Genomic DNA, 16,827 nt, shown 5'->3' on the forward strand with positions numbered 1-16,827 from the left:
TCTGTCTTCAGGAGTTTATTAAAGATAGTGAGAGATTCTCCTGATCTGGTAGTGGAAGGTAGTTAGTTAGAGGTGTTAGGAGAGTAAGTGCTCTTTGAAGAGCTCTGTCTTCAGGAGTTTATTAAAGATAGTGAGAGATTCTCCTGATCTGGTAGTAGAAGGTAGTTAGTTAGAGGTGTTAGGAGAGTAAGTGCTCTTTGAAGAGCTCTGTCTTCAGGAGTTTATTAAAGATAGCGAGAGATTCTCCTGATCTGGTAGTAGAAGGTAGTTAGTTAGAGGTGTTAGGAGAGTAAGTGCTCTTTGAAGAGCTCTGTCTTCAGGAGTTTATTAAAGATAGTGAGAGATTCTCCTGATCTGGTAGTAGAAGGTAGTTAGTTAGAGGTGTTAGGAGAGTAAGTGCTCTTTGAAGAGCTCTGTCTTCAGGAGTTTATTAAAGATAGTGAGAGATTCTCCTGATCTGGTAGTAGAAGGTAGTTAGTTAGAGGTGTTAGGAGAGTAAGTGCTCTTTGAAGAGCTCTGTCTTCAGGAGTTTATTAAAGATAGTGAGAGATTCTCCTGATCTGGCAGTAGAAGGTAGTTAGTTAGAGGTGTTAGGAGAGTAAGTGGTCTTTGAAGAGCTCTGTCTTCACGAGTTTATTAAAGATAGCGAGAGATTCTCCTGATCTGGTAGTAGAAGGTAGTTAGTTAGAGGTGTTAGGAGAGTAAGAGCTCTTTGAAGAGCTCTGTCTTCAGGAGTTTATTAAAGATAGCGAGAGATTCTCCTGATCTGGTAGTAGAAGGTAGTTAGTTAGAGGTGTTAGGAGAGTAAGAGCTCTTTGAAGAGCTCTGTCTTCAGGAGTTTATTAAAGATAGTGAGAGATTCTCCTGATCTGGTAGTAGAAGGTAGTTAGTTAGAGGTGTTAGGAGAGTAAGTGCTCTTTGAAGAGCTCTGTCTTCAGGAGTTTATTAAAGATAGTGAGAGATTCTCCTGATCTGGTAGTGGAAGGTAGTTAGTTAGAGGTGTTAGGAGAGTAAGTGCTCTTTGAAGAGCTCTGTCTTCAGGAGTTTATTAAAGATAGTGAGAGATTCTCCTGATCTGGTAGTGGAAGGTAGTTAGTTAGAGGTGTTAGGAGAGTAAGAGCTCTTTGAAGAGCTCAGTCTTCAGGAGTTTATTAAAGATAGTGAGAGATTCTCCTGATCTGGTAGTAGAAGGTAGTTAGTTAGAGGTGTTAAAAAGAGTTAGAGGATAAAAAAAAAACACTCAAGTAAATACATTGGTGATTGCTAATGCCACACACACACACACACACACATATACACACACCTGTGCTCTCTCTCCATCATACTTGTACTCGCAGGTGAAAGCAGCCTCATCAAACCTCTTCATCACCTCCCCGACTCCTTTAGTGGGGTGAGCCAACATGGGTCTCAAGGGCACACCTATAGAATCCAACACACCCACATACAGTCAGCCACACAAATACAACACACATGACTGAACTCTGAGAGTGCATCAATCTGATTGGCCAGTACCTGGAGTCAGTTTGCAGTGCTTGGGCAGCTGGTCTATTCCCTCCTTTACCAGGACAGGGATGATAACATCATAATTTGGCATTTCACTGGAAGAGTGAACAATAAAAAGACGGGTTAAATAAGTGGAATCACGTCACACTTTATTGCATTTCTTAATTCAGCACTGATATAAAATAAATAAATACATTAGGTTGTATAAATGAACATAAATAAATGTGATTTCTAAACTAATACCTTTTTAATAAAGGCAATCTGGAATAGGCTGCTTTACATTTTTTGCAGACCTGTGTTTTTTCTTACTTTTGATACATTTCTCTCTTTAATTTCATGCTATTAAAGAGGGGACATTGTTTAAGAATTTAAATGGCGAACATTTAAATATATATATATATATATTGGAAACATGCCAGCTGCATTATAATGGTTCAAAAAGAATAGTAAAAATATATTTTTTTATATTATGCTAATTAACAAATAATCTAAATGGGTTGAGCTTCATATTCCAAATAGCAAAGTTATACAGTATAATAATATATACGTATATATTTTCTTTTTTGTTTGAGAAAAGGCCTCAAAATGTATAGCTCTTTTTAGTGCTTATATATAAGAAATATAGTTTTTACAGTAATTGTATGAATTATTCATGCAAATATATATTGCCGTGGTCACTTTGCATGAACTCGGTTTATATAATTGATAATAAAGTCATCTTCGCAAAAAAGCTTCATAATGTGGTTTTGCGACGTGACGCTGCTTTACGTTATTTGATGGACACTTAAAAAAATATTAATTGAGTTTATTTTGATAACTCTTAATTTAAATACCTGCATAATTTTGAAAAAAAAAAATATATATAGCTACTGCATTTACCTCATCTGTTTTCATTTAATTAATATATATTGCTGCACTGCAAAGGTAGTAATTCTCTCATTTGTAAAAGTTTGGTTTAATGTCACTTTGAAATAAAGTGGGGGAAAAAAGTGAGCAATGATATTATTTTGACTTTATTTTGATTTTTCGAAACTAAAAACATACTTAAATGTGGTATATCATGATATATATCGTTATCGTGATATAAAACATTCCATATCGTGATATATGATTTTTCCCATATCACCCAGCACTAGTTCTTTTATATGAACAGGCCAATGAATGTAATTTTTGATACTGTACCAGCACCAAGTGTTTGAACCTTAATCAGTAGAAAAAAAAGCAATACAGCTGGGCCGCTAGCATGGTTACTACCAGTCACTATAGTATCAAGGTGGTTGCTAGGTTGTTACTATAGATTTTTTTTTTTTCAGAATTTAAACACTTCTAACAATAACCAAACACACAATCAATAAGTCCCCATAATGCTCTAGTTTAACAGAGTTACTGATGCTGTAAGTACCAGTAAGTCTGTTTAAGAATGAGTGCCTTCTCCTCCAGCCACGCCCTCCGGCTCTCTGTGCTCATCCCCTTCCCAGCATCAATCACACTCGGCGGGAACTCTGAAACACACACACACACACACACACACACACGCGCTGATATACAGGGGTCTACACCACAGCACTGGGCTAATACATATATGTCTAAACAAACATATGTCTAAAAAAGAAGAACGTTTCCAGGCCCCGCCCTCGTTTTCTTCATGTCACACATGACACATCAATTCTGTCCCAGGCAGTATTTTAGCACGAGGTTAGCTCGACACATTAATATAAAACGTTAGCAGTATGTTATACAGATACAACATTTACCTTGACCTGGTGGGGTCAGACACACAGCCTGACTCAGAGCTGCCAGCACACTCTGCTCAGCCAATCCGATCCTCAGCTTCCCTGCCAACGACCTGTCAATCACATTACAGCCGTGTCTTCACTGTTCAAATTAAAACATGCACCTTTATTTTTCTCCAGAAATTTTGACATGATAAGCACCTTGTTTCTTCTCCCATTATCCATTTTTTCCAGCTCCACCGATCACACAGGACACTTTGTAGTTCTATACTTTTAGACTGTAGTCCTGTATCTGTTTCTCTAAATACTTTACTATTATTCTCAGTACTGCAGTGATTAACACTTATAAGCATGGTGGTAGAGCTGGGCAATATGGCCCCCCCCAAAAAATAAATAAATAAATAAATAAATAAATAATATACATGTTTTTGAAGCTGTAAAGGAGTAACATTGTGAGAGAGAAAAAAGTGAGTAAAAAAAACACTCTAAATATGTTAGAAATGATACAATTAACTTCAACAAATGAACAACTTCTGTGGCTTTTTAAATAGGCAGTCACGTCTCAAAATAACTATTTTTACGTAAATTACATAAATCAGTTTTTGGCCGTGTTGTTAAATGTTATTATAAGAGCAGATTTTTATTTTACTAATTATTATTATTATTATTATTTTTTTTAGCTTTAAGTTTTCTTTAGGGAGAGAGGGGCGGGGCTGCGTGCGGGACGAAGGGGCGGGGCTAAGCTTAGGGGAGCGTCGGTGGTGAAAATTTAAACTCAGAGAAAAACGATTTTCATAAAAACACATCGTCCTTAACTATAAATTCAAATTAATTGATAAAATCGATTAATCGCCCAGCTCTACATGGTGGTGGTGTATGAGGTGTCAGATACAGCAGTGCTGCTGGAGTTTTTAAACACTCACTGTCCTCCACTTTATTAAACACTCCTACCTACAGCTGCTCCACCCTGTAGATACAGTAAAGTCAGAGACAGAAGATCTGAATCTGTAGCTGCACAGTTTTTGTTGGTCCTGTCTCTAGTCCTTCATCAGTGCTCACAGGACTCTCCTGGTGGACTATTTTCAGTCCAGCAGTGAATCTGAGATGTTTAAATAATAATAATAATACTGTTCTGGTAAGCCAGGGTGATACCAACTAGCAGTTCATCCCGTGTAGCTGGTTAGCAGCTAATGCTAATGCTGCTCCAGCAGTGCTAGCTGGGGTTAGCAGCAGGATACAGGCTGATAATACTTCCCTTTGGTGGCCGAAAAAAAGCTAGCGCTTAGCATGGTTAGCAGCTAATGCTAATACTGGTGGAGAACTAAACTGACTTTACTGCTCCTTAATACCTGACTGATAGAATTCACACATAAATGGTGCACACTGATGATTTTGGGGAAAAATTTAATGATTTTAAGTGCGCCTTATAGTGTGAAAAATACAGTAATAAAGTATGTAGATAATCAGTCTGTAATTATAGAACTACAGTGTGTCCTATATGATCAGTGGAGGAGAAAAAAAAAAAAAAAACAGTCAAGCGTTTCTATTGGTCCATTTCTCAAACATTTTGACACAATATAAATATAACTACAGCCAAATTCAAACAGTCAAAAAATAGATACTAAAATATGTTCATAAACAAGAAATGAAATGCAATAAAAAAAATAAAGAAATCAAAGGTGTGACTGACCGTACGATGAATCTGGCCTCTGAGAAACGACAAGCCACAAACAGACCCTTAATGATGTCAATTTTCTTATTCATAGCCTGGAGGAAGAAGAAGAAGAGTGAAGGTGATTTCAGGTGTGTGTACAGCGTGTGAGAGGAAACAGCTGAATGTGTGTGTGTGTGTAAGTGTGTGTGTGTCAGCATTCTTGTGTTTTTATTCATCAGCAGAACGTTGCAGCGCTCTGTACTCACAGAGTTGCCGCTCATGTTGCCGATTTCCTTCAGTTTGTTGAAGACTCCTGCTGCATTCAGACTGGCTGGAGCAAACATCATCCGCTGGTTGCTGCGGGAACTCTCGGCCACCAATCCCAGGTCGCCTTTCTCCTGGGCCTCTGCCTTGATTTTGTCCAGCTGTCGCCCTGGTAACAACAGTAAAAAGAGCAGGAGTGGTGTTTGTTGGCTGGATGTGATTAGCTGCAGTGGATGTAGTGGAGGAAGTGGATGGACCTGCAGCAATTATCAGTAATGAAGTATGAACTCACAGAAATAATGTTAAATAATGTTCATTTTAAGACCCATGTAAGCCACTGACATAATACTGGTACTATAAAATACTACAGTATTACAAGTATCACACTGTAAAAAAAAACTATTAACTTCTATTCAATAATACTTTGGGACATGCACTTTTTAGACAATTCATACTGCCTGTAAACTAGGGCTGCAGCCATTGATTATTTTAGTAATCGAGTACTCTACCGAAAAATCGATTCGATTAATCGAGTAATCGGATAAAACATATTTGTTTGCTTCCTTTTTTAGATACGTTATATATTTTTTTTTAAATTCACAACATACATTTCCAAACTGTTAACAACAATTCGAAATAAATAAAGAAATAATAGTAATAATTTCATAATTAGTACTTTAATAAATTAAGTTAAATTATTTTCAACAAGGATTTCTTGTAAGTATTAAAACTAAAACCGGTGACATGTATTTATTAGTTTATAAACTCCTCAGCGCTGTGTTCACTTACATAAAGCCTTTATTAAGTCCAGAATTGTCTTTTTTTTTTTATAAACTAACCACACTATAAACAGTATTCCTATTAATCTGTTATTAAGCTACAATAATGTTAATCTCATTGATTTGTTATAAGTTCTATTATCCACCGCTAACGTGCAGCAACTCGTAAGTTGTCGCTCTTTCCTAGAGCTGGACGATTAAGCGATTTCATCGATTAATTGGAATTTACAGTTCAGGACGATGTGTTTTTATCCCTCCCTGATGGGTTTAACCTAATTCTTCTAATACCACTTTTAAATGCTAGAAGTCAGTTTTAAATTTAGTTTATAGGTTTCGTTTTTTTTTATTTAAAAGCAAGAGAAAAAAAAACATTTGATATTTAATTACATTAATAAGCTTGAATTGTGTATTGGCTAAGATTATTAGCTGAGATCGGCATGTATGTGTGTGTGTGTGTGTGTATATATGTCTGTATAAATGTGTTTATCATTAAACTGACCGGTTGCCTGGGCAACAGCCTTCATCAGCACCGTCTCTCCAACACCCAGCTCCAGCCCCTGGTAGGCTGGACCAAGCTGATTCAGGCACAGGTACACACAGCACAGCAGATCATCTATAAACAGAGAGAGAAACTGACTAGTTACCCCAACAGCATCTTACACCTGTTCACACCTGATCACTTCATCCGTTTCTGTATCAGGATACAATCAATCAATCAATCAATCAATCAAAGAAGAAACATTGAGGGTGACCCTCATTTACAATGTTGCCGAGCCTTTATAACATCAAAGGGATTGAACACTTTTATTGATAATTTAGAAATAATAAGAAATAAAATAGTAAAAAAATAATTATACTATAATAAATAAAAATATGCATTTTAAATCAACATTTAATAAAAATATATATGTAAAACTGAAAATTCTAAAATGCCATAAAAAAAAAAAAAAAAAGACATAAAAATAAAAAATGTAAATGTATAAAACAAGTAAATAAATAATAGTAAAAGTAAAGTATATATATATATAAGAAAAAAAGATAAACTAATAATAAAAAAACAGTTACAGGCTTTCTGATGATGATTAAAAACCTAAAAGTTTAAAATGGTTCAGTGATCCCAGCGTAGCTAAAAGTAGATTTTCCCAGTTCACTAAAACTCTTGGTACCTGACAATTAAATTGCCTAAAAATGCAAGTGTGAACACACAAAATAAGCATTTAAAACAGATACAAATCCCATCACTAAAATCACTTTAGAGGGTTGTCTGGGATGCATTTAAAACAAACACAAAAAAGGCGACCAGATCTATTCAGAGTCTTAGTGTTAAGATCACTAACTAAAGATACAATGATCTGGGGAACACCTGAGCAGTTCGGACAATATAACTTATAAATTAAATTGAAATAAACAAAACTGCCATTTTAAAAACTGATTTATTCCACTAAAACACTGCCTGACTCCAATATGTGGTTGGACCATTTTTAGCTTTAATTACAGCACACAATCACTGTGATATCATCTCCACATCATTTCCAATCATCTGAAAGATCCCAACTTTTTGTTTTCTGTTCAGTGTTGCTTTAAATTTCCCCAAGATCATGGGGTATTATTGGAAGATTTAGAGCACTGCACAAAGCAGCTCTTCTCCATCCAGCACTTTATCCCAAAGATTCTCACCGAGGTAAAGATCTGGACTCTGTGCTGAACTCTCTCTCAATCCATGTGTGAAAATGATAAATGATGATCTCATGCTCCCTGAACCCTGAACTCTTTCACAATCCCAGCACCATCAATCCTGATATTGTTCATCTTGGAATATGGTCGTGTCATCAGGGAAGAAAAAAATCAATTCAGGTAGCCAATAATTCGACCCTTCTTTACCACGATTACAGGATGTGTTTCCGCACTTAAGAAAATAAGAAGCTACTCACTGCATCAGTTAGGGTTATCGTATTTCTTGCACTGTAAGGTGCACTGGATTAAAAGGCACACCATCAATAAAAGTCTATTTTTATACATAAGGCGCACTGGATTACAATTTGCACTATTAATAAAAGTCTATTTTCTGGTCTATTTTTTTTTTACATAAGGTGCACTGGATTATAATGTGCACTATTACAAAAAGTCTATTTTCTAGTCTATTTTTATACATAAGTTAAACCGGATTAAAGGCGCATTATGCGACACTAGTAAGGAACAGTGGTGTCGTCATGTTTTCCTCCTAGTTTAAAGAGTCAACAAACAGGTTGCCTCCCCAGTACTTCTCATGTGCTGATTCCGCAATAGGCAAGGTGAAAAATCATTACACGATTGCTGTCCGACCCTCATCATTTTTGCTACTAATTCAGCTGGTCTCGCCACTAAATGGCCATGGTTGAATTTGGCTGTTTGAGGCTGTAGACAGGCGTCTTTAACGATAATGAGGTTAAACATGTGCCATTAGTACAAGTAATGAGTGGAGGACAGAAGAGCTTCTTAAAGAAGAAGAGACAGGTCTGTGACAGACAGAAATCTTGATCGTTTGTGGCTGACCAAATACTATATATTTTCCATCAACATTTACAAATAAATTCCTTAAAAATGCCTTTAAAAAATGAGATTTCCTGGATTTTTGTCTATCTACAGTGGAAACTACAGACCTTACATAATCAGTGGCTGACTAAATACTTTTTCTCCTCACTGTATAAATAAAAAGCCTTGTTTTTAAAGTCATTTTGAAAAAGTACATAAACAGAAAAGTGATACAGAAACAGCATTTTAAGTTAAGTTCAGAGTTGTAGCTAAAACCCCTCTTAAAATGCAGCTTTATAAAAACCAGCTAAACCAATAAAAATATGGAGACCCTTCAAAAATCTGCCAGACTGTCCCAGCTATGCTCCATGAGCTGACTGACCGACAGGAGGAGGAAAAAAATAACATGAATCTCCAAACCCCTTTTCTATTCATCTCTCTTCTGCACAACGCCAAACTCTCCCTCCATCCATCAAACACAACGGAATAAAGGCGTGATTTCCGCCTCTCTCTTTCACTGCGCTGATATTCATCAAACTGCTCATCCATCATAGAACAGGAAGCGAAACAAATCACGAACTGCAACCCAAACACACACACACACACACCTGGAGAGAGGAGGATGACGGATCGCAGCAGGTTGGACAGCGTCTCGATGTTCCTCAACCTGGTCATGATCCGACACAAGACAACACAGGTTAATCACACACAGTCCTCCGAACACATGAAAACATAAATCATACCTACAAACACACACACACATCATATTACACCTTAGTGTAAAAAAAAAAGACTTTTAAAGTCAAATAAGCTCTTCCATTTAATTACAGTAAGTTAGTAAGTTAAGCGCACTTAGCAGCAGCACTTGCCATGGAACCCTGAGTGTTCCAATAACCCAGAATGCTATTAGCTATCGGTTCTTCCCATGCAGCTTTTTTAACACGGAAAACACACAGACTACAGTCCAGCATACTCACCCATAAACAGCGAAAGAGCTAGCACTACGGTTAGCGGCTAATTCTAATACTGCTCCAGCCTTGCTGCTGGAGAATCTTTACTGAAACTCCTTTATAAACGCTGGACTTTAGTGGACTTACTGCTCCACACAAACTAATTGGTAAAATTCAAACAAAAGGTGAACCGGATTATAAGACTATCTATTTTTTTTTTTTTAAATAAGGATTTTATTTAAGTGCACTTAATAACCCACCTCCATTCTCCTCAGTGTTATGGCCACCCTATTTGGTCTCAGTGTGTTTATAAAAAATTGCAATTCTTCGATTAAAGATGAAAACTTTCTAAATCAATAAAACAAAACTCAAACTGTGGGAACAAAATAAAATACTGCCCTTGACCCCTAATAAACATCTTTGCAACCATATGAACCCCACATTGCAGGCGGGGCACGATCTGTGATTAACAATAGAATATGATTTAATTACGGATGCCCACCTGATAAACTCTTCAAAAACTATTCTATTCAAATAGAGCTGTAAATAACACACTCTGATACGTAAAGGGAACATGATACTGAATGTGGAAATCCTACCTGCCGGAATCTTCCTCAATCTTCTCAAAGGTACGAGCAACAGCCAGATACGGAACTCTGGAAAAACAGGAAAGGAGAAAAAAGATTTTATAAATGTACTTATGAAAATTAAATAAAAATATAGTGCTAAGCAATATAAAATAATATTGTGTGTTTTTACTTCTGTCCCTTCTTCCAGCACGCATCATCAATGGGATGGTAATGAGCTTTAGAAGGATCATACTGGCTCTGGTTTGCAGGCTCCGCCCCCTTTTCACTGCTACACAAAGCATACATAAACACACATTACACTGACAGCTTAGCAATTAACACCTAATATACAGTGAGTTCGGACGCACTTTAAATTCAGTGTTTTTTCATTATGTTATAATGTTCTGAATTGTAGATTAATTTTAAAAACATCCAAACTAAAAAAAAAGATTTTCTCAGGTAGAATCACCTGGAATTCAGGCTTTCAGTTAACAGCTGTGCTGAACTCATCAAGAGTTAATTACTCGAATTTCTTGTCTCTTAATAAAGTGTTTGAGAGCATCAGTTAAAGTAAAGTAGTGAAGAGGTAGAGTTACAGGTATACAGTGAATAATAGGTGAATAATTCAGTAAGGTTCGAATCCAGATTATGAGAAAATACTTTACGAAATGAAGATCAGTCTATCAGAAACATTTCAAGAACTTTGAAAGTATCCTTAAGTGTAGTTAAAAAAGACCATCAAAAACATTTTGATGAAACTGGCACTCATCAGGACCAGGAGTTGATAAGAGTTACCAGCCTCAGAAACTGCAAGTTAACAGCTCCCCAAAATAAGCATTTTGATTTGTTTTACACTTTTTAAGTTACTGCATGATTCCTCATTGTGTTCATTCATTGTCTGGATGCCTTTCACTATTCATTAACAATTTAGGAAAACAATAAATAAAAACAGTACGAGAACGCGTATACGTTTTGACTGGTACTGTAGATAAATATCACTGTGTATCATCTGCATATTGTCACTTCAGCACACATTAAATATTACATATATTCTCTTTAGGAAGAAAACTGCATGAAATGCCAGCAAATCACTTTCAGGAGCAAAACCTCTCAAATTTAAATAAATGTTTTCTGCACTCATACCTTTTCTTCCCTTTCTCCTCAGAGACGGGCGAACTCTTCCCTTCGTCCTTCTTTTTCTCACCATCATTTTTTTCTTCTGATTTTTCCAGCTTTACTGCAGCCTTTCTGGGGGCTAAAGGGAGCAAAGATTAAGAGAGAACTGCGACCTGCTTTCCGACCTTTAGTTCTAACAGTTCTACAAGAACTACTGGTTCATTCTTTACAAACTAACATACAGACACTCTGCTAGGCTCCAGAAGCTAGAAAGAGACGGAATATGTCTGTGAAAGCCAGAAAAAGAGAAAGAGAAACTAAAATCCGCCTGAAACATTTATTACACTCTACAACTGTGGGGGGAGCCCACGAGCACAAAATCTCAATCCTACCTAGTGGAGCTTTAAGTGTTTAATGGTGAGTGTTTAAATTTAAATAACAGGATAAATATACAATTTGCTAAATGAAATTATGGTGTCAATCGCAAAAAAAATAATCTTAATAATCAAAACAAATTTCTGAAATTCATAAAAATCATGATTTATTATTATTATTATTATTTTGATAACTGTAGTTTCCCTGACAGACTACAGCCATTATACTTTATAATATACTTTATTATAATGTCTGAGGGTAGTTTACGCTTAAATTACTAAATAAAACCACTTAAGTCACCAGGCTCTGTAAACTTTGCAAAGTAATTCATTTGCATAAAAGAAATTGTTCAATTAAATGTGTAGATTAACTGTGTGCGTACAAAGCAGGAGTAAAAACACGAAAATAAAAAAGTAGAACTTACCAAAAAAACTGCTGATGGGTTTTTTCTTAGCAGATCCCTCTTTCTTCTCCTCCTCTCCATTCTTCTGTTCTTTCTTAACTCTTTCGGGACTGTTTTTTTCCTCCTTGACTTTATTCACTTTGTTTTTATTCTTCTCCTTCCTTCCCTCCTTTTTTTCTTTTTTAACCTTTTCATCATCCAATTTCTTGGACTCTTCATTTGTGTCATTAGTTTCTCCTTCATCCATCTTTTCCTCATCATTTGATTTCTGATCTTCTGCCGCCTTCTTGTCTTCTGCCGCCTTCTTGTCTTCTGCCGCCTTCTTGTCTTCTGCCGCCTTCTTGTCTTCTGCCGCCTTCTTGTCTTCTGCCGCCTTCTTGTCTTCTGCCGCCTTCTTGTCTTCTGCCGCCTTCTTGTCTTCTGCCGCCTTCTTGTCTTCTGCCGCCTTCTTGTCTTCTGCCGCCTTCTTGTCTTCTGCCGCCTTCTTGTCTTCTGCCGCCTTCTTGTCTTCTGCCGCCTTCTTGCCTTCTGCCGCCTTCTTGCCTTCTGCCGCCTTCTTGCCTTCTGCCGCCTTCTTGCCTTCTGCCGCCTTCTTGCCTTCTGCCGCCTTCTTGCCTTCTGCCGCCTTCTTGCCTTCTGCCGCCTTCTTGTCGTCTACCACACTCTCACCATTTACGGTCTTATCTTCCACTTCCATTTCCTCTCCTTCATTCTCTACTTTTAGTAAAACAAAAAAGAAGGATTTTTTTTAAACAAAAGAATAATGGTAGACTAGCTTACTGAAATACTTGGATTTTATGCAGTTAATTAAAACACTGGCACAAGGCTGCAGGCTCCATTTGCAGCCGCACTGTTTGGTTTGTAAGCGCTGCATCGTTGCTAGGTTACCTGTATGTGGCGGAGTAATAGATCGAGAGTCTTTGGTTACAGTGCATTAACGGCTGATAACAGCACTCATAGAACACCTCTCAGCCAATCACACTGCAGAGTCAGAACTAACTGTGGTATAATAGTGGATAAATAATGCAATTGCATTAACTGCATTATTATTCAAACCTGATACAACTAGTTTTTTTTTTTTTTTTTGGAACAACGGTCAAAAGCTTTATGGGACACAGGTAATGTACCCCAATTCTAGATTAATGCACAAAGTCAGACATAATTTAAAAGAGACCAGACTGAATCAGAAATTCTTCCACAGCAGCAAAATCAGCTTTATGAAGCTTCATACATAAAAGATCACAGAGAAATATTTAAACTAGACTCACCTGTCTGATCAGCAGACTCCTCTATCCTTGCTCTTTTACTCTCCTGCTGTTCTTCTTTCTTCTTTCCATCCTCTTCGGCCTCCTCTTTCTCCTTTTCTCCATCACTCCTGCTGTCCAACTTCCTCTTGGGGAAATGCTTACGAGCTAGAAAGTGAAACAGTATGAAAAACTAGACATGTATACAACTAAAATACAGACAAACTGGAGAAAAGTGTCCTTAAAAGTGAAGGCAGAGTGCTCTCTTTCCGCTAGGTGGACTGTTGCAATCTGGCAACCCTAATATTAGAGCCCTGTTAAATACAATGCTGGCAGTGAGGCAAAAATGTAATGCCAATATACTTTTTATTTATACTTAATGTATTACTTATGCTTGCTATCAGTTTACAAACTCCTCACAAACTGTTTTCCAACTGAAAGATAAGGAGCTGTACAGGGCTAGGATAGTAATATTAGCTTAGCAAACTCACAATTCTGGATTTATGTTGTCTCAATATGGTTTAAAATTCAAAGTAGTACTGTTAAAATGCTGCAGGGCACATTATAGCAAACACTGTATGGCGTCTGTCCATTGAAGCATGCTAGCAGTTTGTGATGAGCTTTGCCCTATATTGTGAATGTTGTTCTAAAATGTAAAACCAAATATTTAACTTGATATTAGCTAGTGTAATACACTTTTCTCCAGTACCAGTACCACAGCTGCAGAACCTATGTAGCAGAAACACTGCAGTAACTATGAAAAAGAAATCCAATCCAACGTGCAGACAGACACTCACCAGTCCTGCGTTTTGGAATTCCAGAGGGTGAGGTGGAATTTGGAGTAGCAGGAGTTCCAGGTGTGCCTGAAGCTGCAGATAATGCTGGAGTTGCCGGCGTGGCGGGGGTTGTTGGGGTAGCGAGGGGCTTTGGTGAAAGTGGACTGGCACTGACTTTAACATCGGCCTATCAGTGAAAGAAAACAAAAAAGAATGGAAGTTTGTTATTAATAACAAAGCACTAAAGCAGTGAATAAACAAAAAGAAATGTAATTTAATAACATTAACTACCTTTGTTTAGTACTTATCCCAATTACAACTTAACATAACTTTGCATGCAAGACAACACAATTCAGTTACTCACTCTTGAAACCAAAGAACTATATTTAGACCTATTTAGGTTACCAACTCACCATGCAAGACAAACATGAGCTCAACCATTTTTACCTCAATATTACCTATTTTGAGACACTCAGCATTGAGACCTTAACAATTAAAAGTTCATTGCTCAATGTTATAAAAACCCTAAGGGTTTTTCTGCAGTCCCATTAAACACACTGTAATCAGGCGAGTAAAACGCGCTGTACCTTCTCCTTGTCCGGCTTGGTAGCTTGTTCTTCCTCCTGCTTGGAGACCTCGTTCTTTACTGTCGGCTGTTCTTCATCATCACTGTCGATGATCGCTCGAGCTCGTTTGCTTGTCTTCTTTACAGGAGAATCACAGTCTCTCTCACCATTCTGAGTTTTCAGTGGGCTTTTGATTGGTCTGGGTGGCAAGAAAGAGTATAAAAAACAGCAGATGGCGAATATTTACGCAAAGCCTATATTAGTATAGAGATATTTAAAAAAAAAAAAGGCTGGGCAACTTTACTTACTCAGACTTCACTTTAGCTGGTTCGTCTTTCTTCTCCTTACATTTCATCGGCTGGAAAAAAGACCTGAGGAAGCAGATGCACGAATTAAATGAAGCGACATAGTAGCATAACAATAATTTAAGATACAAGGGGAAGATTTCCAGAAAGGGCATTAAGTCTAGTCTGCATTTTCAACAGAAAGCAAAACATAGTCTTAATCGATGTCCTGGAAACCGACCCAAAGTGTTCTGAAAGCTATGTACATTTACTAGTAATCTGAAACCTACAGATCTATATAGGAGGACAAGCCCTTAATGTAGTTTTAGTTATATATAAAAAAAAGCCAGTCAAATCACAGATCATGCAATATCTTTAATTAATGTGTAAAAAAAATAAATTGGTGCCTGATTTAAAAGGAAAATTTGCAATGTTCTCATAATTAATGGCATATCTACCAAAGGAAAATGATGGCCAATATAATTTTTCACTTCAATTGTGAACATAAAAAGTATACCCAATCCTAATCTTAAATGATAGTTCACGAAAGTTCATTATAGTTTTTTCTTTTTTACAAGAAGGTATTAATAATAAATGTATTACATTAATTCAGGACCTTTCTAATGTACTTTTAACCAGCTTAGAATAATAAGTATTCAACACATGAGCAGTTTTGGGTGACTAATACAATGACTGATCTGAAATGAGTAGAAACTGCATTACAGAAATCTGTGAGCTTTTAGCAGTAAAAACAGGATTCAGGGTTTGTACCGATGGTGCTATTTTAGGCTAAAGCATCAGGTCATGTTGCAGATGTTCTGATTTTGAGTTGTTTGAGTAGCAGAAATTAATTCTGACCAGTACAAATGCGAATAAAATCTTTCTAATTCAGTTCTGACAAGTTTGTTGTAAATTAATGAGAATTTCACACGTGCCGTTTTCGGGCACAAGAATACAAATTACATCTGAAATTGGAGTAAAAACTGCATTACGGAAAGCCAGAAAGTGTTCACTAGTAAAACGCAATTACAGAGTGTAATTTATGTGGCTAAAACTCGTTTCAGGCTAAATCAGCCTGCAGTTCACTAACAGCACAGCTCTGAGGATCTGTGAGAGAGTCTGTTCCTCGGTTTCAGCGAGATTAAACTCAGGCTTTAACCAGGTAAAATACTCTGTGAGGGTAAACTGACACTAGTTAGCTAGGATAGCATAGCTTAGCTTAGCTTAGCTTAGCGTAGATAGTTAAATAACTTAGCTAACCAACGTTAGTTATCTTTGTTCCCCAACGGAAAATGCTGCTTCAATTCTCCATTATCAGGAGGTTCAGTTAGCCACGGCTAAACCCAGCTAGCATTATCTCAACTTTTCTACCTACAGTACAGTTATTTAGGTAAATTAACATAGCCAGATATTTGTATAGCTAAGCTAACTTAACTATTAGACTAGCCTAGCTGGAGTTTAATATTCACAGCAGGGCTAACTCAGCTACTCTATCAGTGAAAAGTTCAGCTAAGCTAACTACAGAGTTTATCTCCGGACACTGAGTTATATTAGAGTTATATTGGAGTTATATTAGAGTTATATTAGACGAGGACACTCACGCGATGCTACGCTGCATGGTGACTCCTGAATTAAATTCGATTTAAGATCAGAATTCAGATAATCCGTTTCTACAGCAGCTCCACTGTTTCCATCCGCACAATCTCCCGCGCGCTCAAACCCCGACCATTCGGCGCCAAACTGACGTCAACTGAATCACTCTTTGAACCGGTTCTTTTTCGTGAGCCGAGGGAATCAGCGATTCAGTGATTCAGTAAACACTGGCAGAAGCTTTCAGTACCAGTGCTTGGTACTTTACTGTCCTTCCCGTTATTAATGAAATGTACAATGTATATTGATTAAAATAATTGAAAAAGTTCTGTGATTCTGATATTAAAATGATGGAGGATATTTCTTTTGGTAGCTAGTATTTCTTCTCAAACATTCTTCTTTCAAGGGTGAAATTTTAAAGAATATTGACAAAGTATTTTTTTTATGATTTATGTACCATACATTCAGTTTAATGTATTATTCTTTTATTTTATGTGATTTATGTTGTTT

General features: G+C 36.9%; 1 protein-coding gene across 8 annotated transcripts in view; it reads right to left on the minus strand.

The window, feature by feature from the left end:
* The window catches only part of lig1 (ligase I, DNA, ATP-dependent), a 37,669-nt gene extending 21,190 nt beyond the window's left edge, over positions 1-16,479 (minus strand). The window contains exons 1-18 of one of the 8 annotated variants that reach the window (XM_049476514.1): positions 16,329-16,479; positions 14,752-14,814; positions 14,465-14,642; positions 13,899-14,064; positions 13,126-13,269; positions 12,519-12,571; positions 11,879-12,374; positions 11,107-11,218; positions 10,154-10,252; positions 9,994-10,050; positions 9,053-9,111; positions 6,433-6,546; positions 5,157-5,323; positions 4,927-5,003; positions 3,258-3,349; positions 2,906-3,005; positions 1,513-1,598; positions 1,304-1,419 (exon numbers count right to left, since the gene is read on the minus strand). In XM_049476514.1, the coding sequence (XP_049332471.1) occupies positions 1,304-1,419; positions 1,513-1,598; positions 2,906-3,005; positions 3,258-3,349; positions 4,927-5,003; positions 5,157-5,323; positions 6,433-6,546; positions 9,053-9,111; positions 9,994-10,050; positions 10,154-10,252; positions 11,107-11,218; positions 11,879-12,374; positions 12,519-12,571; positions 13,126-13,269; positions 13,899-14,064; positions 14,465-14,642; positions 14,752-14,814; positions 16,329-16,345 (2,196 nt within the window). In that variant the 5' untranslated portion in view covers positions 16,346-16,479. Of the gene's footprint in view, positions 1-1,303; positions 1,420-1,512; positions 1,599-2,905; positions 3,006-3,257; positions 3,350-4,926; positions 5,004-5,156; positions 5,324-6,432; positions 6,547-9,052; positions 9,112-9,993; positions 10,051-10,153; positions 10,253-11,106; positions 11,219-11,878; positions 12,447-12,490; positions 12,575-13,125; positions 13,270-13,898; positions 14,065-14,464; positions 14,643-14,751; positions 14,815-16,328 lie in introns of all 8 variants that reach the window. The other 7 variants (XM_049476515.1, XM_049476509.1, XM_049476511.1 and 4 more) reach the window with 7 other exon arrangements.
* Between the last annotated feature and the right edge of the window lie 348 nt (positions 16,480-16,827).

This window comes from Astyanax mexicanus, chromosome 4 (assembly GCF_023375975.1).
Source record: "Astyanax mexicanus isolate ESR-SI-001 chromosome 4, AstMex3_surface, whole genome shotgun sequence".
Lineage (NCBI taxonomy): Eukaryota > Metazoa > Chordata > Actinopteri > Characiformes > Acestrorhamphidae > Astyanax > Astyanax mexicanus.